Source organism: Protopterus annectens, chromosome 7.part1 (assembly GCF_019279795.1).
Source record: "Protopterus annectens isolate FY-2018-M chromosome 7.part1, PAN1.0, whole genome shotgun sequence".
In the NCBI taxonomy this organism is placed as follows: Eukaryota; Metazoa; Chordata; order Ceratodontiformes; family Protopteridae; genus Protopterus; species Protopterus annectens.
Genome location: NC_056740.1, coordinates 307,449,053 through 307,470,393, shown reverse-complemented (window position 1 = coordinate 307,470,393; position 21,341 = coordinate 307,449,053). Strand labels below are relative to the sequence as shown.

Genomic DNA, 21,341 nt, shown 5'->3' with positions numbered 1-21,341 from the left:
GCTTGGCCTGAGGATCCAGATCAGAAGCAAAACGCGTTTCTGGGCTACCATGCGCCTCTAGAGAGACATCCACAGGGAGAGGCACAGATGAAGCTTTGGGCCTAGGCTTTTTAGCCTTCTGCTTCATTGTAATCTCAGTCGTTGGGCTGGAGAAACCCTCCACAGCGCTTTTAGCAAAGATTTTCAAGTGCTGGCTCTCTAGATATATTGTGAGGGAGAAAAGTCCGCTCCAAAGAGTCTTGGCAATGAACGACTGGCAAACAGAACAGTTTTTACTGTCGTGGTGGGGTCCAAGAGAAAAGAGAGACTGAGCATGACTATCTTTGTGTGGAATCTGTCTTCCACAATCACAGTTCCCTTCTCTGGATGACACTAACTCAAGGGAAAAAAGGATAAAGCAGAAGACACAAAAGGTTCCCCAACAGGGCACTTATCTTTAGAAGAAACGCTTGATTCTGGCAGCAGAGTGATGTCCAGGACTGACGATCCATCTGGCAGCAGAGTGATGTCCAGGACTGGCGATCCAACTGGCAGCAAAGAAGTTCTGGGGATGGTGTGTACGTACATCACCTTTATGGCCTACGTCCGATAGCTGCCTACATGGGACATACTGCACACCTTACAGTAGCAAAAGACTTTGGTATATTGGCGGAGGTCAGGTCGCCTGGACAGGCAACTCCTCCATGTAAATAACACTGCCGCAGATGAACAGAAGGACATCCCCTGAACTAGTTTCCATTCATGAGGGTCCCTGATCCTGCTCAGCTTGCCTGCCACACAATTTTGATTTGACGGAATGTAGGATGCCTGTACAATGACAGTGCACTTTGAGGCCATATCCCAAGCTACATGGTTAGTTTGCAAAGGGGGTACAGCCTGGTTCCCACCTCCCGTTGCTTGCTGATGTACCACCTGACAGTGGTATTCTGTAAACACTTGAAGAGGTTCCGGGGCCCAAAGATGGTTTAGAGAGTTGAGTACCTTGATCATGGCAAGCATCTTCTTTATATTTATGTGCTTTCATCTGTACATGGTGTCCCACACAAACTGCTCCCCAAGCAATGTCCAAAGCATGTGTGGTGACTGACCGACTTGGAGAGCAAGGATGCAGAAAGGGAGACCTGGATTTAAAGATATCTGTTGCCTCCAGCAAAAGATTTCTCTTCTGAAAACCCCCTGCACTTGGAATTGAAAAGATAAAGGATGTTGACGCTGGAGGCAAAGAGAATTCAGATACCATTGCATCTTTCTTATGTGCAGTCTTCCCAGGGGTATCATAACAATCATAGATGCCATGAGACTCAAAATCCTGAGGTATTCCTAACCAGTTACTGAAGTGGAAACCCTAGAAACAGATATAGGTAAAGATCTATTATTTCCTGTTGAAGAAAAGCTGTTTGAACTGAGCTGTCTTCTTTCTGAAGGAGTCAAAAAAGACTTCAGAATCTTCTCTTGGAATCCTAGTTTGTGTGAGAGATCTCTTACCCAACAGAAAGATACCCGACATGTAAAGACTCTGCAAAGATAAACATTGTCTAAATATAGGAAGATGTGGATACCCTGTAGCATGCAATGAGCTTTAACTGGAGTAAGACACTTTGTGAATACCCTCGGTATAGTAGATAGCCCAAAGGGTAGGGAAAAGAACTGACCATGTGACTCAAACACAAAACCTTTTAAAAAAAAAAAAAAGGTCTGAAGTCTGGATGAATAGGGATGTGATAAGCATCTTTTAAGTCTAGTGTCACCGGGAAACTTGAAAGTGGAAATAGCAACAGGTTGTGAAGCAACAGTTTGAATATGGGCACTACCAAACCGATTTAGGAAGGAAAGAAAGATCAAGAAAGTACAGTTGTGTACTTACCATAAATGTAGATGTTCGAGTGTATTCACTGTTGCAGTCATTACAATTTGGTTATCCTGCTGGCAGGCTACCCGCAGTCGGCCTGAATTCCAAAGTCTAGGTCCGGCGTCGGTTGCTGTCTCCTCCTCCCTGACGTCAGTGCTCCAGGGGTATAAAAGATGCAGCAGACGCCATTTTCTTCAGTTTTTCTTGCCCCATATGTCAGGTGCCCCCAAAGATGTCAATAAAGCATGCATGCACCAAGGCAAATTTTTCCTTCATCCACAAGCAAATACACCACATAGGTTGTATAGAATAGAGAAGTACAGATAACTTCCAGCAAAGATAAGGGGGATGGTGAGAGGGTAACCTGGACTGCAACAGTGAATACACTCGGAACATCTACATTTATGGCAAATATACAATTGTACTATGTTCATCATGTTTCACTGTTGCAGTCATTACAATTGGGTTGAATCCCAAAGCTAAGGTTGGGAGGCTGGAGCTAAATAGGATTAGGAGCGGCTATGAGGCCCTGCAGAACTGCAGTGGCAAAGCCTGCCCTGGATTTAGAGTAGAGTGGTAAGTGATAGTGCTTTGTAAAAGTGTGCACTGAACTCCAGGTTGCAGCCTCTAAAATGTCTTTGGTTGGTACTCCCCTGTGGAAGGCTGCGGAAGTGGCTGCTGCTCTGGTTGAATGTGGCCTAATGCCCTTAGGCACTGATTTGCCATGTTGTGAATAGCAGAAACGAATGCAGTGGCCTATCCACTTTGAAATAGTCTGCTTTGAGATAGCTTTTCCATGTGATCCTGCAGCATATGCCACTAGTAATTGCTCAGTCTTTCTGAAAGCTTTGGTTCTGTCCAAGTAGAAGCACAGCTGTCTGTGTATGTCCAAAGAATGCAGAAGTCTCTCACCCTTATTCTGTGGGTTTGGGTAAAAAATAGGCAAATGAATAGTTTGGTTAAGGGCCACACTGGACACTACCTTGGGCATAAATGTTGGGTTTGTCCTCAGAGAAACCCTATCTGGATGGAAAATGATAAAAGGTTCCACAGCCATGAGTGCCTGTAGCTCTGAGACTCATCTTGCAGAGGTTATTGCTAGGAGCAGAGCTGTTTTTCATGATAAAAATTTTATATCAGCTGCAGCGGCTGGCTCAAAAGGACGCAGGGTGAGTTTTTCCAAGGCATAATTGAGGTCCCATGCAGGTATTGGTGATCTCCTTGCAGGCCTTAAGTTTTTGGCTCCTCTGAGGTACTGCCTTAATAAAGGATGAGAAAAAACAGGTGGGCTCTGTACTGTAATGAGCTGAAATGGCAGAGGCATGAATCTTAATTGATGAAAAGGATAGGCCTTTGTCCAGCATCTCAGTTAAATATTGCAAAATCTGAGGAATATTTGGTACAGTCGTGTCAATCCCTTGTGCCTGGTTCCAAGCACAGAATCTCTTCCATTTTTCAGCATAAGATTTTCTGGTACTAGGCCACCTGGCCTCCAAAATAACATCCATCACTGCTTTAGAGAGAGGTGTGTTTTGAATGACTACATTATACGCCATGCTGCCAGATTTAAGGTCTTGAGTTGGCTGTGCAGGATCTGATTGTTATGCTGGGACAGTAAGTGAGGAATTTGAGGTAATGTCCAGGCTGGGTATTGAGACAAGTTCCTTAGGATTGGGTACCAGTGCTGGCGGGGCCAGTCTGGGGCAATCAGTATCATTTTTGGCTTCTCTTGTCTGATTTTTCGGAGTACCTTGGGGAGGAGAGGCAATGGAGGAAAGGCATATACTGTTAAGTTTTTCCAGCTGAAAGATAGAGCATCCACTTTCCATGCTTGCTTGTGATAAGTCCTTCTGCAGAATCTCTGTAGTTGGCAGTTGTGAGGGGAGGCAAACAGATCTATGTCCGGGCATCCCCAATTCCTTGTTATCATGCTGAAGACTTGCGGATCCAATTTCCACTTATAAGGATCCATGAGGTTACTGCTTAGTTCGTCTGCCAGAGTATTTATCTTTCCTGGCAGGAATTGTGCCTGCAGATGTACTTGGTAAGTCAATGCTGTGTCCCACAAAGTCATGGCTAGTCTGCATAGGGGGTAGGAATGAGTGCCTCCCTGCTTGTTTATGTACCACATGACTGTAGTATTGTCCGTCTTTATCAGTAGTTGTCCCAGATGAAGTAGATCCTTGAAGGCTGTCAGGGCATTCTGAACAGCTAGCATCTCTTTTTGGTTGATATGTAGATGCATTTGGCTTGCGGACCATGTGCCCTGAATACATCTTCCTGACATGTGGGCCCCCCAGGCATAATCTGATGCACCTGTTGTTAATATCTGCCTGGCTGTGGGTAAAGCGAATGGCTGCCCATTGTTGTGGTGACAGGCCTTTGCCCACCATCGAAACTCCTGTTGCAGGGAGGGAATGAGAGTAATTATTGCTTCCAGGCTGTGGCAATGTTGAGTCCAAATACTTTTTAGATACCATTGAAGTTTCCTCATATGCAGTCTTGTATATGGAATTAGCAGAATGCAGGATGCCATGAAGCCCAAAGCCTGCAGAATTTTTCTTGCAGATAACTGGGTCTTTGTTGCCAACATTTTGAAATAAGTAATCAGTTGCCTTTGTCTGGAGTGAGATAAGCCACCTGGGCAGTTGTATTTAAGCTTGCACCCAGGAATATTATCTCTTGAGAGGGTACTAGTTTTGATTTCTTTTCGTTTACTGTGTACCCTAGGCATGTTAGTAATCTTTTTATAAACGCCAGATGCTGTAGTAGAATGTCCTTGTTCTCTGCTTGAATAAGGCAGTCGTCCAAGTAAGGATATATTTGCATTCCTCCTTGTCTGCAAAATGCAATTACTGGAGCCAGGCATTTTGTGTAGACTCTGGGCGCAGTAGATAAGCCAAAGGGCAGTGCAGAGAATTGGTAGTGCATTGAGCCAGCTATGAATCTGAGGTATCTTCTACATGACTGTCTGATTGGGGCATGCAGGTATGCCTGTTTTATGTCTAAAGTCACAAGCCAAGCCTTCTTGCCCAGCATGGGCAGAAGCAGCTGCAGAGTCAAAATTTTAAATCTTGGAATATCCAGATATGGGTTTAGAATATATAAGGTCCAGTATTGGTCTCCAGGCTTTGTCCTTCCTGGGCACCAAGAACAGTCTTGAGTAAAATCCTTGTCCCTGTTCTTGCTGTGGTACTTGCTGAATGGCCCTCATGTCCATGAGGGATGACACTTGCTTTTGTGCCTCTGCCCATTGATTTTTTGGCAGGTCTGGCAAACCGTTTGCCCTTGGCAGGGTGTGAAAGTGAAACCTGTAGCCTTGTGACACTATATCCAAGACCCATTTGTCCAGGGTTATTACGTGCCAATTTTGAGAAAAAAGTGCTAGTTTTCCCCCTAAAGGTGCTGCCAGAAGATAAGTGCTTGGTGCAGGCAGGGGGAATTCACTGGGACTGTTTCCTGTATGGCTGTGATTTGTCTTCTCCACTTTTGGATGTAGAAGTAACCCATTGTTTAGACTTATATGAGCCTTGGGGCTGGGATCTGCCTCTAGGGCGTCTGTATCTGCCTCTTTGTGGCCTGCCTGACACTGGAAAGGACCAATTCTTTGTAGGCCAGTGCCTGCTAAATCTTGGAGGCTGTACCTGTAAGAAATCCTTGACTGTTTGCATAGATTTAGCTTTGTCCTCCATTTTCTTCAACACTTCTTTTGCTTTAACACCAAATAAGGTATCATGCTGTAATGGAGCATCTAATAATTTTGCTTTAACATGATCAGGCAGATTCTGTTCCTTTAACCAAGCATGCCTCCTGATGACAGAACCTGTAACAGCGGCCCTGCAGGAGGCCTCCAGAGAATCAAAACCACATTGCAAAGTATGCTTTCCCACTTGTTCAGCTGCATGCAATAAATCCTGCATTTCTTTGTTTTCTGCACATTCAGAATTTATCAACATTTTCTGTTTAAGCAGTGACATAAAATATTGCTGATATTTAAGCGTATGAAACTGACAATTTAAAGCCCTTATAGCCAAGGTAGCAGAAGTGTAAATCTTTTTCCCTCATCTGTCCAGTGCTCTAGAATCCCTGTCAGAGGGGGTAGGGTTTTTTGCAGTGGAAGCCTTGACCCCTTTGGGACCCTGAGAGATAGTTTCTGGGTCAGAGGTTCCCCAAAAGAAAAATCCTCAGGAGGAGAGGCTGAAGGGATAGATTCTCCAGCATCAGAATCCTCATAGGGAGGAACAGAGTATTCCTGATCAAAAGAGGAATCAGAAGAAATGGAAACCTGATCTGAAGATTCATATTCTTTCTCTTGCCTAGGCCTCTTATCAGGAGGGGGGTGGGAACTCCTGATCAAAGTAATTAGGTCTTCGGTCATTTTGGGCATCTGTTTTTTAGGCATGGAGGCCTGTCCATGGGGCTGCTGTACTTGTTTCTTTGTCTTTAGAGGTGCTTTAGTCTTTGCCTTTGAAGCTGAAGTCGTTTTAACATATAACTGTGTAGGCCTGAAAACACCCTCAGAAGCTGATGCCTGCTCAGCGGCTCCGGACCCATCTGAGGCAGTAGTTTCCGAGGTTCCAATACCTTGAGTTTCCAGTGGCCTAGTCGGCTCCATGTGGGAGTCGGAAGCGGCCTGCGGCTCTAAAGTAGCGGGCGTCAGAGGCTGTGAAAGCGCCTCACTAAGAACCGGCCTGTCCTTTTCTTTGCGTTTCTTTTGAATTGCGATAGTTGGATGGCTATCCGTCGACATTGTGTAATTAAATCTTCTGCCAAAATAAGGAAATGCAAAATCGTACCGACACTTAATAGTGCTTTGGTTAAATCTAGCAAAAAGCGACAATTAGCAATGTCGTGATCAGGGCCTAGGCAAGGAATACAGTAAGAATGGAAGTCCCTATGAGGTATTTGCTTCCCACAAGAAATACAATTATTAACTTTTTCTGACATAGGTCTGGAGCAAGAAAAAAGTTTCCCCAACGGGGTACTTAGCATTTAATGAAGACTTCGGATCTGAAATTCGAACACGAAAATCTCAGGAGTCGGCCGACCGGCATGTGCGAACTGCTTTTGCTTTGGGAACCGCGCGGCAAGAAAGACTGAAGAAAATGGCGTTGGCTGCATCTTTTATACCCCTGGCGCACTGACGTCAGGGAGGAGGCGACAGCAACCGACGCCTGACCTAGACTTTGGAATTCAGGCCGACTGCGGGTAGCCTGCCAGCAGGATAACCCAACTGTAATGACTGTAACAGTGAAACACGATGAACATCTAGTTTCCAAGAATTTTCTCTCTCTGGCACCAAGAACATCCATGAATAAAAACCCTTTTCCACTTCTGAAGGAGGAACTAGCTGTATCACCCTTTGGTACAGTATGCAATGAAGAACAGGTGAAAACAAAACAGTCTAATCTGGAGGATATCCCTGGAAAGGAGGAATTTCCTCCTACTGCCATCTGTAACCTTAATGAATGACTTTCAGAACCCATTTGTTTAAAACTATCTGCTGCCAAACAGAAAAATTGAGATTAAGACCTTCAGGAAGAAAAAAGAGGCCGGGGTGATACGGGTTCAGAAGGTCTCTTGAATAGTCAAGACTTGGACTGTCCTTGGTTTTGTGAGGTTCAAAACTTCTTTTTGGAACCTCTTTGCACTTCGTCTTAGACATCTGTTTACCTGTTTTTTTATTCAGACTGTTTATTCTGCTTTTTCCACAACTGGATGAGAAGACAGGAAATTCCTCGGAAAATTTGGAAAAGGAGGCAGGCAAAAATCTTATAGATTCCCTTCTTCAGCTTGCCCCTTTCATCACACTTTTGATTATCTCTTCAACAGAGGGGCCTAATACTAAATCTCTATCCAACAGAGAATTTAAGATCTTATTTTTATCATCATCTGAGATGTTCTGAGAATGCAGTCATGAAAACCTCGTCAAAACAGTATTAGTGGCCATGAAGAAGTATCAAGTCATACAAACACTGTAAACAATGAATAATGATCTATGCAATAGAAAAAGTACAGTTGTCTACACTTATCATAAATGTAGATGGTAGAATGTATTCATTGTTATAGTCAAAACTGATGGGATTTCCTGCAGTGGAAGCCTTTGGCTGGCCTGACTAACAGAGAATTTTCTCCTCCTCCTGAGGCTGGCAGACACCCTGACCAACATCAAGCACTCTGGGTATAAAGGGAGAAGGCCAGTGCCATAAACTTAGGGCTCTCTTGCCCCCAACAGATAGGAGTCCCTCTCACAGGTCCCCAAGAAGCCTAAGCTCAGAAAATTTAGAGCATGTACAGAGGGGAAGAGGGAACAATGTGGAAGTAGAAAGGGGACTATCCACCCCAATCTTAGGGGGCAAGACGGGAAGGAAGGAGGGAAAGAATACTAAATAGAAGTTATGTACTCACCATAACGTTCCATCTGAGTAGATACTTCATTTGTCTGCAACCTGTGGGTCTCGGATCCGATCCGGCAGCTTTCCAAGCTCCAAGATCCGAGCTCGTAGCTCCTCCCCCCTACCCATAATCCCCTAGACCACATTACCTCAGATCGTTTTTTTTTGCCTCACCAACTCGAGACAGAAACCAACTCCAAATGATCAGATAATTTTCCCGAGGTTCGGGGGATGGCAGGGGGGGTTGGTTGCAGACAAATGAAGTATCTACTCAGATGGAACGTTATGGTGAGTACATAACTTCTATATCTGAAGTAGTTACTTCATTTGATCTGCAACCTGTGGGACAGAGTCCCCAGCTAACCTATAGAACCTGGGTGGTCCTTACGAAAGGATATTCCGAAGCACCGCGGAGCCAAAAGAAGCCCTACTTCTGGAAATGATATCCAGTTTGTAATGAGAAATGAGGGTATGAGATGAGGACCAGGTAGCTGCTGAACAAATATCGTCTACTGGAACCCTAGACCAAAAGGCTGTTGAGGTAGCTACAGATCTTGTGGAATGAGCACGGACGCCAACGGGAGCTGGCTTCCCAGAGGAGGTGTATCCCAGCATAATGCACTGACAGATCCAATTTGCTACAGTCACTTTAGCAATTGCCTTGCCCATGGCTGATTTTGCATAAGAAACAAACAACTGGTCCGACTTGCGAAACTCTTTAGTCCTGTGCAAGTAAAAACGCAGTTGTCTGTGTACATCCAATTTGTGCAACGTATATTCTCCTTTGTTGTGAAAATTTGGGAAAAATACAGGAAGATTTATTGATTGATTAATGTTTGATTCTGTAGCCACCTTAGGCAAGAAAGACGGGTTAGTCATGAGGGACACTCTATCTTTGTGAAAAATAAGGTATGGAGGTTTAATACACAGAGCTTGTAATTCTGAAACTCTCTTGGCCGAAGTAATAGCCACTAAGAAAGCAGTTTTCCAAGACAAGAACTTTAACGGAACCGAGGCCGCCGGCTCAAAAGGTGGTCTCGTTAAGGCTTGTAAGACCAGAGTGAGATCCCACGGGGGAACCACAGTCTTGACAGGTGGTTTCAAAAGAAAAACGCCTCTTAAGAAGGTTTTGCACAACTTAGTAGATACCAAGGAACCTATGCCGTCCCCCACATGAAAATGGGAGATGGCCGCCAACTGCACCTTGACTGTGGAGGCACTTGCTCCCTGTCTAAAAAGCAGAGAAAGGAAGTCCAGAATAGTCGGAATAGGGACAGTAAAAGGGTCCAATTCTTTATCTTTGGCCCAGATGGAAAAACGTTTCCATTTACTGTTGTAAAGTTTCCTGGTAGATGGTTTATGAGCCGCCACCAGAATGGCCTTAATGGGGGATGAGATACCGGGAGTCCTAGCCATTAATGGAACTAGATCAACCAAGCAGCAAGTTTGAGATTGACCAGGTTTGGGGTATGGCATCTCGCTGGGTGCGAGATTAGGTCTGGACTCTGATCCAGAATCCATGGGGGAGCCACACAGTGAGACCGCAGAAAGGGGAACCAGATCTGTCGAGGCCAGAATGGGGCTATGAGGATAACTCTGCTCCCCAACCGACAGGCATTCTGGATGAATTTCATCATAAGTGGGAGGGGGGGATAAGCATAAAGGAGTCCAGGAGGCCAAGCATGGACTAGAGCGTCTCTGGGGGGTCTCCCCTCTGGGGGGAACTATCGCGAAGTACTCGCTGCATTTTGCGTTTAAAGGAGAAGCGAAAAGGTCGCAGCGAGGCTGACCCCATTTGTGGAAGATCTGCTTCGCAACAGATGGATTCAGAGACCACTCGTATGGAGTGAGGAACACTCGACTTAGCTTGTCCGCTAATATGTTGGACCGCCCCGGAATGTGCGTTGCTGTCAGAAAGCGGTTGGTGGAAATCGCCCATTCCCACACTCTCATGGCTTCTCGACACAGGGGATAAGATCTGGTCCCTCCTTGTTTGTTTATATACCAGACTACTGACATATTGTCCGTCTGGATTGCAATAGTCCCTATGGGAAGAAGGTCATGGAGAGCTTGCAACGCTAAAAGCACCACCCTCATCTCTAGGACGTTGATATGCAATGCAGTCTCTAGGGGAGTCCACGTGCCTTGAACGGATCTGCCTGAACAATGCCCCCCCCACCCGAGGCAAGAAGCGTCCGTGGTCAACGTGGCTTTGGCCGGAGGAATTACAAAGGGTCTCCCTTCTCTGAGTTCCTGCGCCTGTAACCACCACAGAAGGGAGTCCCTGCACACCCTGCTCAGGGGAATTGGCATGCATAATGGGTGGATCGACAGGGACCATTGGACTTGAAGGGTCCATTGTAATATGCGCATTCGCAGACGAGCATGAAGAGAGAGACCGATCGCTGCTGACATAGACCCCAGTGCCCTCAGGACTAACTCCGCTGGAGGAGCAGGGCTCCGAAGAAGGGCTAACACCTGGAATGACAAGCTGTTCAGCCTGACTGACGTTAGAACAACTTTGGAGATTTGTGTATCTAACCTGGCCCCTATGAATTCTAGGGCTTGAGTGGGGCACAGGCAGGATTTCTGCTCGTTTACTGAGATGCCTAGGTTGTGGGCCAGAGACAGTGCATAATCTCTCGCCACACAGAGCTGATGCTTGTTGGTCGCGGTGAGGAGCCAGTCGTCTAGGTAAGGGAAGACCTGAATGCCTTGGAGTCTCAGGTGGGCTGCAACCACTGCCATGACCTTGGTGAACATTCTGGGGGCTGAGGTGAGGCCGAATGGAAGAACCCTGAATTGATAACGACTGGCTCCAAGCCGGAAGCGGAGAAACCTCCTGGATCGTTTGTCCATTAATATGTGGTAATACGCATCCTTGAGGTCTAGCGAGCACATCCAGTCGTTCTCCCGCAGCAGGGGGAGAATAGATGGGAGAGTGACCATCCGGAACTTTTCTTTGGGTATGAACAGGTTCAGGGCGGAAAGGTCTAAGATGGGTCTGAGGTCCTCCATTTTCTTTGGCACCAAAAAGAACCTGGAGTAATAACCCAATCCGGACTGGTCTGGGGGGACGGGCTGGATGGCTCTTTTTCTTAGCAGCTTTGAAATTTCCAAAGCCGCTGCCTCCCTCTGATCGGGTGGGACATCGGGGAGGCGTCTGGATTTGGGGGGAAGGTTTATGAATGGAATAGAGTAACCTCTGGATATGATCCGGAGCACCCATCGATCTGTTGTAAGGGACTCCCAGTTTGACAGGTGCTCCGACAATCGCCCCCCGACTGCCTCCAGAGAGGGACAGTCGGGCAAGTCCTCAGGGCTGTTGCGTGGGTCTATCTGAGAAAGGTTCTCTAGACCCGAAATTACGCGGCCCCCCTCTGCCTCTGGGCCGGCGTCCACCTTGTCCTCCTCTGCCTCTGGAGGACGAGTGGTCCGCAGCAGGATGGGATTGCTGAGACTTACAGAACCACAGCTTCTTTTGTCCCCTCTGATTCCTGGAGAAGGATCTTTGGGGATTAGAGAAGCGGACTCCGACGGCAGACAGCGTCTTCCCATCCTTTTCGCTTTGGACCAGCGTATCGCGAACAGTTTTGCCAAACAAGGCAGAACCGTCAAAAGGGGCGTTCGCGAAGGACGCCTTGAAGGGGTCCATGAAGTCGCACAGACGGAGCCAGGAGAGACGTCGCAAGACGACCCCGGCTCCGCTAGCTCTAGCGGCTCCCTCCGTTGCATGGGAGAGAAGCCGCATAGAAGTATTTGAGATGGATTTTAGAGTGGCCATTCGAGTCTCAAAAACCTTTTTGTCTGGGACCGACATGGACTCTGGGGGGGGCTGCAGCGTATTCCTTAATCAAGTCTCGCTGTAGCCTAATAGTATGTGCCATATAGTTCAGCGCCCTTATGGAAAAGGTCGCTGAAGCAAACATCCGCTTCCCAATCCGGTCAAGCGCTCGAGATTCCTTATCCGGCGGGTGAACCGAAGAACTCTCCTGTGCAAGTTCTTTCTTGGTGGCCGCCGCCACCAACATAGCATCAACGGGGGTTCCTTTGGCCCAAGACGGTCCATCTGTGGGTGGGCTGAAAACTTTATCGGGGCGCCTTGGAATTGGCTCCACGGTGTCGGGCTCCTTCCAAGCCCCGGTGGTAATTAAGTCCACCAGGGGGTCGGCCGGAGGGGACACCCAGGAGGTAGATGGGCCTGCCTCAAAGGCCTCCAGGAACACGGACTCATCAAGGGAAGGCTTTTGGGCTGACCACCCCCCTCTAATACGCAACATTTCCATGATGTCTCCAAAGGAGACATCTTCAGGGGGTGACCTTGGGGAACCCTCCGTATCATCTAAGTCCGTGTCTGTGGTAATGGACTCGGGGGAGTCCAGGTGCCTCCTTTTGCACCGATGTTTTCGAGGGACCTCCTCGGTGGGACTGTCCGAAGAGGGCTCGCCCATGGGAACTAGCTGGAGGGCTTGGGCAGGCTGTCCAGATGGACGGATGATGGAAGACAGACCCTCATACAGTGGGGGTACGGGTGGATCCGAAGCCCGGGTCGGGGATCTGGAGGACCTCGACAGTACCCTCTCCACTACCTCAAAAGCCGAAGGAGAGCCATTCTCACCAGCCTCTGAGAGCAATCTCCTCGGATCCGAGGAAGGGATCGGAGTCGGAGCCGATGCAGTCGGCGCCGAGGCAGAGGTGTGCTCCGACGCCAACAGTGCCGAAGACAAAGCAACTCCCTCGGATCAGACGCTCAGCCCTCGGCCCCGAGAGCTCGGGTCCGACAAGCTCGAAGGTATAGTCGGCGAAGAGACAACCGCTATCGGCGCCGACAGTTCCCCGGGTCCGAAAGGGCCTGGATCTGATGACTCAGAGACCCGAAAACGAGTCGGAGAAGGAGTGATCGGGGCAAATATGGGGCCTGCACTCCCCCCCCAGAGGAGGGGGAGGCAAGAGCATCCCCATCTGCATTTGGGTCTGTAAGAACCGACGCATCATCCTATCCATATCCGCTTCGGAAATGCTTCGGGTCGACCTAGATGAAGTAGTAGAGGCAGGCCGGGAGGGCCGCCTCGAAGATCTCGAGGGAGACCTATCCTCCTCCTCCGGCGAAAAACAGGGCGAACGGCGTTGAGAGGAGGGGGATCCGGAGACCCTCGAGGGAGATTTTAATAGTTTTGTTGGCGGAGCCGAAGGATGAGATTCGGCCCGCCTTTTATGGGACTTATGTCCATCCTTATCCTTGTGCCTCTTCTCTCTGAGGGAAGAGGCACTAGTTTCCCCAGAGCTCAAACCCGATGAGGGAGGTTGAGTCCCGGGTAGAGCTAAGGGGATAGATGGCGCTGAAGCTGCTGAAGCAGCTGGAGCCCGAACGGGAGAGGAAGAAGAAGCCGACTCCTAGGGGAGCTTTCCCGCCAGGATCAGCTTGTTCTTCCTATCCCGGAGTGCCCGGGGGTTAAAGGCCACACAGATTTGGCAGGCCTCTGACAAATGGGCTGCCCCCAGGCACAAAACGCACTGAGTGTGGCCATCAGCTGGAGAAAGCTTGTGGCCACACTCAGTACATTTAGAGAAAATGGCCTTAGGTCCTTCTGACATCTTTCACACACACACCCAAACACTAGGAGGGGGATGGGAGTGAAGATAAATTAGTTATAAATTAAACAAAAGTGACCCAAAAAACTAGCAGAAGAAGCAGAAAAGGGAAACTAACACACACACACAAAAACTTTGAGAGAAAAATTGGTTTAAAAACCAGCAATGATCTCACCCAGCCAGGAGCTCTTCACAAGGAAGTTTCTTTAGCAGCGGCAAAAAACGATCTGGGGTAATGTGGTTGGTACTAGGGGATTATGGGTAGGGGGAGGAGCTAGGAGCTCGGATCTTGGAGCTTGGAAAGCTGCCGGATCGGATCCGAAGTCAGATCCGACACCCACAGGTTGCAGATCAAATGAAGTAACTACTTCAGATCAGTGAATACACTCAAATATGTACATTTATGGCAACTTTACACAACTGTACCATGTTCATGTTTCACTGGTGTACTCATAACTGATGGGATGACTCCCAAAGCTGGAAGGTGGAAGGGAAGAAGGGTGATGGATGATGAGGTTTACTGAAGGTATGCACAGAGGACCAAGTAGTGGCTTTCAAAATGTCCTTAGTTGCCACCTCTTTAAGAAAGGCTGTAGATGTAGGAGTAGCCCTAGTGGAGTGTGAGGGTTCTTTCTGTGGTAGCTGTAGCAAAACATTATGAGATGGGAAGATCCATTTGGAGATTTTTTTTTTTTACAAACTGGTCTCCCCTCAGAGTTACCAGCAAAGGCCACAAAGAGTTGGTCAGATTTCCTGACATTCTTTGTTCTGTCCAAATAGTAATGCAGTTGTCTATGCACATCTTAGGTATGAAGGATTCTTTCTCACTTGTTTTGAGGGTTAGGAAGGAAGGTAGGCATATGGATGGATCTCTGGAATCATAAAGGAGGGGTTGGTCTTAAGAGAGACTCTGTCAGGATGGAAGGTAATGACAGGTTCTACACACACAAGGGCCTGAAGCTCTGAAACCCTTCTAACTGAAGCAATGGCTAGCAGGAAGGCTGTCTTCCAGGTCAGGAATTTGATGTCTGCATAGGCAGCTGGTTCAAAAGATGGGAAAGGTGAGCTTCTCCAGAATGAAATTGAGATCCCACGGGAAAAGGTTTCCTTGGGGGGTCTAATGTGGATAACCCCTCTCAGGAACTTTTTCATGACAAGATGGGAGGGAAAAGAGGGGGCTGAGCAGGTAGATAAACTGAAATTGCTGCAGCATGAATTTTAATGAGGAATAAGAAAGCGCTTTATCAAAAAGTTCTGATAAGTACGAAAAGATCAGAGGCATCTCTGAGCTTGAAGAGAGCTTAGTCCCTTTTGTCTGCACTATACACGGAGTAAGATTTCCTTATGCTGGGTCTCCTGGCTTATTTTAGAGAGTCCACGAATCATATGTAGAGGGGTGGCCCACTCCTGGGAGTCAAGGTATCATCCACGCTGTCGGTTTGAGAGTATTCAGGTTGGTGTTTATGACAGTGCACGTGTTCTGTGAGGCAGCAGCCATGGTTTCTTCTTGCTTAGACTGAGTTATAGAGGACACAATTGCCCTAACCAGTCTGGGGCTATTAGAATTACCCTTGGCCCTTCTTATCTTAAGCAGTACCCTGGGGAGCAAGGCATAAAGGAACAGGTCTGTCCACAGGAAGGAGAAGGCATCTGTCTTCCAGGATGACCTTGCTTTGGTCCTCGAGCAAAACTTTTTCAAGTCAGCCTTTTCTTTCTCTGGTACAGACCAAATGATGCACTGACCAGCACTCTGTTTTGGGCTCCAATGGCAAGAACTAACCAAGTTAATGGTGCGAGCTGACTCCCTTTATACCCAGATGTCTTGACATCAGTCATGGCATCCGCTGGTTCAGGAAGAGGAGAAGAAAATTCTCTGGTAGTCAGGCCAGCCAAGGGCTTCCACGTCAGGAATTCTCATCAGTTATGACTTCAACAGTGAAACACGAAGGACATATTAAGCTCCTTAAAAGATTTTTTCTCACTGAAAGAAACCTCAGATAAAACATACTTCATACTTCTACAATTTGTTACATTTTTCCCCATACCTATCAATAATTTACCATTGTTTCAGAAAGATTAGGAGTGGAATTAAAGTGCTTGGCAAAAGTGGTGTCTGCTTAGATAGGTTTGGGAATAGTGTATAAAACTTTAAAAGACTGAGGAACTTTACACATATCTAGACATATCTGACTTCTGTAGAGGCAGCTGGCAGACTATCAGGAAAATTGCAGGCAGTAACACACATGCTTCTTTTAAAGCAGACATAAGAGGGACAGGTGTAAGTTCTGGTAAATTCTTCTTTAACAACTCTATTTTCTGAGGGACTGAGAAACCTCATTCTACAATTGAGAACACTGGCACATTCTATCAAAAGTCTCAGAAAAAGGAAACCCCAAAAAGGGAGAATCAGAAACTGAGCTCTCCTCAGAGGCTGAATTAGAAATCCGAAGAAAAAAAAAACACTGCATCCATCCCTGCAAGCTTCCTGTTCTGATTCAGAATCTTGAATCTCTTCAGGAAAAGAGGAATTCCCCTTTCTTATACCAGAAACCACTTTACAAGAAGGATCAATAGCCCGAATTCAACCCAGAGCCAGACTCAGTAAATTACTCCTATCCAGAGAAAATTCAAGGAGGAGGAGACGCACGCTTTTATGCTTCTTTTTGACAGGATAAATGGGGCCAACTGTGTTATTAATGTCAATAACAACTGCTCCAGGGATGGCCACAACATTCTGACACAACAGGGAAAACCACCCTGTTTCTCTCCCAGGACCGACAAGAGTGGCTTTTTCTTGCCCACTGAGAGCATTCCAACAGCCACAGAGGATACAGCTAACACCCAGGACATAATGGCTACAGGTGCTATACTAGGGGGATACAGTATAAAAATGAGTAGTCTGAGGTACAACAAATGAGCACTGCAGTGACACCCACTTGCGGCAGAGGCAGATTGCTAATCTACTATTTCTTACAGACCGCTTAGAGGAGATGTATCAAAAACACCAAATGTAAAAAACAGATAAAACAAAACTTTAAGCCACAAAATAGCAGTACTGGATTCAACTTTATTTATCTTAACACATCACATCCTGTACCTTGGCATTTTGCCTTCAAAGGACAAATCTGATTTAAAAGTTTGGTAATGTGACAATTAGTTCAACAGGGGGCACTAGGTATAAATTAAGGTACTTTGTTAAATCAAATTCGTCTTTTGAAGGCGAAATGCCAAGGTACCAGATGCTGTGTGTTAAGGTGAACAAAGCTGAATCCAGTACTGCTATTTTGTGGCTCAGAGAGGTGATTTATGCCTGGCATACAGGGCATCCTTGGATCCTGCTCTGATGGACACTTTGCATACCCACAAAATGAAGAGCACCAGAACAACTAAATCTAAGGATTTAAACTCTGCTTGCAAATTGAACAGGACATGTGGAAGGGACGGGTACCTATCTTTCAGAATCCCCATTCTCTGGAATAAGCTTCCCATCCATGTGAAGCAGAGAGCCCTTCTCTAACCCTATTCAAGCGCAACCTGAATCAGTGGAAGGGAAATCAGAAATTCACAACCTGGTCTGACACCTATGTTTTTGATGAATAGAGGCACCCACTTAATTATGCCCTAACCTACACCCCTTAAAAGAACCTCTATGACACAATAACTTGTGAAATACAATACATTTAGGTTGCATGCCTAGGTTTATAAAGGCCCCAGTAGTCATTAGCATAGTATACGCCGATGAACCCATGAAGGAGTTCAAAGAATGCTAGGTCACTAACAGCACACAAGGCTAAGCAGAGATCACCCTTTAGGAGTCTACGAGACTAAGAGGAACACAGTTTTTGGTTTAACAGAGCAGCTAAAGGTACGGAGACCCAAGACTTCAGTCCTTGCCCAAACCCATGTCTAATCTTCAGTAGTACAATTGTTTGTGAGAAGCACACGATAACCACTATGCTACAGAGGAAACTTACCATGTCTGAATTAAATAAATAAAAATAATAGCAGAATGGGCCAAAGATATCTGTAGCTCTGAAAATTATCAGTGTACTGAAGAACAAAAAAAATTTAAATAATTACCTAGGATTTAATGCTACATTTAAAGAAAGTCATTTTTTATACTCATGCACAGTTCATGAGATCACCACCACCTCAAGGCACCTATTAATGACAATCAACAGAGGTCTATGTTCTCCAATAAGGATCAAAGAGAAGCAAAGCAACAGACCTTGTATGGTTGGTGCTTCCAAGCCTCCCCAACGTTGGCTGTGCCTCTTCTTCAGGCAAATATTGACCAGCATTCCGGGGAATTTGTATATGCATTGCTCTGGGTTGATCGAATTCCTGTCAGCAAAAAAACAGAAAAACTTAAAGTGCAACACCACAGTAACATCAACAAAACAGATTTAATATACTGTTGTGTGATCATGAAATAAAAGAAAACCAAATTTCGAATGCATGCTATGAACAGAAAATAATAAAGGCTCACTTTTGGACCTCAGACCTTCTTTAGAAAAATGATAGGTAAAACATTTTCAATCTTTTTCTCAACATTTATTTTTGAGACAACTCAAAAAGAAAATAAATAAATAAAAATACAGACACATAACATCATAACAGTACCCCATTCCCAAGAAATTGATGCAGAAATATCCTGGCTCTATAGAATCAATATCTGGCAAGCAAGTGGAGTTTGATTATCATCTCAGGCACTGGAGGAACCAAAGCAGGAGGATGACAGTGAGAGGCCAAGGCTACTCCACTCTAGGGGAAGGAAGGTAATCTGACACCACAATATGGGCAACAGTCAGAAGAAAGGTATTGTGCATGCAGCTATAGTCATGACAGGTACCTTCTTCATTTCAAAACACATAATGGAAATGTTCTTGGAGCATGTGCAGCTAGCATACCCTCTGCAGAAGGGATTAGATACCATCAAATTTGCAAGCATATACAAAGATACAAAGCCCCCTGGAATAAGATTAGAACCCTATACAACAAAAACCTGATGTCGGCTTGGATGAGGACCTCTTGCGACCAGCAATTTGGATGAGATGCTAAACCATAGCCTCATCTGTCAGAGAATGTGGCACCTTAAAGTGGATGTAAAAGATCCCATAGCACTTAAAAAAAGATAGGTGAAGTTCCCTGGTGTCCTGGTCAAATTTCCCCTAGGCAGTATAAATAGCATCTTGAGTCTTTCCTGAAAAATGGCCACTGTTGACCAAATTAGCTCCACTAGGCAAAGTGTAAATAAATATACATATAAAAACTACACCACTGATGAAATAGGGGCATAGTTCACTGCAGGGCGGCTGAGAGTTAACAAGTGGTGGGGATAAAAAGGTCAAAAAAATTCTTGCAGAAGGTAGAGTTAGGTGAGGAACCCTCTATGATACTAAATAGTTGATTTTCGTTCTTCTCTTTTTTTGTAATTCATCATCTATATGTTTACCCCCTGAAGAAGTCTCTTAAACCATCTCAGTCTTTCATGCTGACTGCTGTCTTCTTTCATACGCGGAAGACCCTAGAGACCGAGGAGCTTAACCCAGCTTCCTAACTGCCTCGGAGCACTGTCTGGTTAAGCGACTTGAGTCACACAGTGGGCAAATGAAGGCTGAGTGTATCAAACAATGAACTATAGGAAACAGCTCATAGTCTCAATCCTCTGTGCTAACTGGCATGACAGCAGCATAAAACCAAGTAGCTTGAGCCAAATGGAAGATTCTGAAAACCCTGAAAGAACAAGAAAAATGCTGGTATTGTAAATAAGCAGGCACAAGGCACACAATGGACAAATGCCAAGTCTGTCACTGATTTAGTAATATAGCTTTGGTAACTTCTCAGTAAAGAGCTCTTTGACAGACTTTCTCAATGAGTCTCTTTTTGTAGAAAAAAATTAAGTTATTACTAGGCAGTCAGTGAAAAAGAGTCTGTAAAAAATGTAGCCAAGCTTCCACCAGCTTTCTGCAGAAATAAAATTAGCAATACTCTTATTCTGGAAAAGCCAAAATATGCAAATAGCTTCAGCACCCATAGACCATAGATTCACAGTCAAAATCATAATAAAAGCAATCACCACAGGAAAAAAAAAAGACCAACAGGACAGAAGACATTAACAACAAAGGGTAAATCTAACTGACAAAACAAAGGAAATTCATCTACTGTTATGGTGGGTATCAAACAAATGTACTACAGCACCATCTTTCCATTCCATCCTTCCTGCCACTAACACTACAGGGACAAAGACTCTAGCATACCCTAACCAACAGCAGCAGCAGCCCCCTGTAGCCTTGGAATGAGCCTCAAGTTATATTTAAAAAACATTAGATGAGAGACCAAGCTGCAAACTTGCAAACACTGACGAGAGATTTCTACAATAAGCAGCAACTCCGGTAGAATGATCTATAAACTTTCTATAACTCCATTTGCTTGCAGTCAATGCAAAAAAATTCAGACTGAACTCCAACTGCCTCATCTAATTTGTATCTGCTGTACCCAATCTGCTCCAAGCAAAAGAAACAAAAAGCAATTCAGATTTTCTGAAAGGCTTCACACCAGAAAGTCTTATGGCAACAAGTATCTACAACAGCAGTATTTTCTCCCTCAATGCCTTAGGCGTAGCTAAAAGGCAGAACTGGAAGTCTAACTAGAAGTTAGAAAACTGAATATTTCATCGACAACAATATCCAACATGACTTGGGCACAAAGGAGGAATTAGTAGAAACAAAAATTATGTCTTTAGGGAACATATGGTTCAGAAGACAAAATAACCTGTAACTATTTTTATTTATTTGTGTGTATACATATTGTGGCAGTAGTGACTGCTGAGCTTGAAAAAGGTACTGCTTGTAGTGGGGAAGTGTCTGATGGTGACGCCTAGAAGTAAAGTGAAAGAAGGCTAGCCAACATGAGACAAAGCACCACAGCAACCAATGACAGCCAGGTGAATCTTGGGGTACATAATGAGAACAGGACAGGAAGAAACCATATTCCTAAATTTTGGATCGAGATAGGATTACGTGAAGGATTCTCCACAGAGGTAGCAAGTCTGAAGGAAGAAGACAGTTTAGAAGATGTCCCTGAAATCCGGAAGGTGTCCCTTAGGTCTGGGTCAGGGAAATAAATGACTAAGATAACAGTGAAACTTAACCCTTCCAGTGTGATAAAGACAGATGGATGTACTGGTACCAAGTACCATTTTGCTTTGAAAAAAACCCTGTGAGAAGGAAAACTTCAACTGTGTACTGAACTCTGGAAAGACTGTAACAAATGAACTGGGTTTTATTTCTATTATTCCCCATGTAGTACAGAAAGAAAGCACTTTTATTATCCCTGCAAATACACCTTGTCAACAGCCAAGAAATCTGTTGGCATAGACAGATTTTACTGCTATCAGCATAGTACAATACCACAATATATACGCACATGTGCTGACCTTCTGTCTATCTGGATTCAGGCCCAAGAAGCAAAGTTACAATGATGACAACAAACAATTTGACAAT

The 21,341-nt window shown here is 45.5% G+C and overlaps 1 protein-coding gene across 1 annotated transcript in view; it reads right to left on the bottom strand.

Moving 5' to 3' along the window:
• The window catches only part of USP19 (ubiquitin specific peptidase 19), a 3,461,697-nt gene that overhangs the window by 2,698,062 nt on the left and 742,294 nt on the right, over window positions 1–21,341 (bottom strand). Inside the window, exon 7 of the mRNA XM_044078491.1 lies at window positions 18,065–18,180. Within this exon, the coding sequence (XP_043934426.1) occupies window positions 18,065–18,180 (116 nt within the window). The remainder of the gene's footprint in view (window positions 1–18,064; window positions 18,181–21,341) is intronic.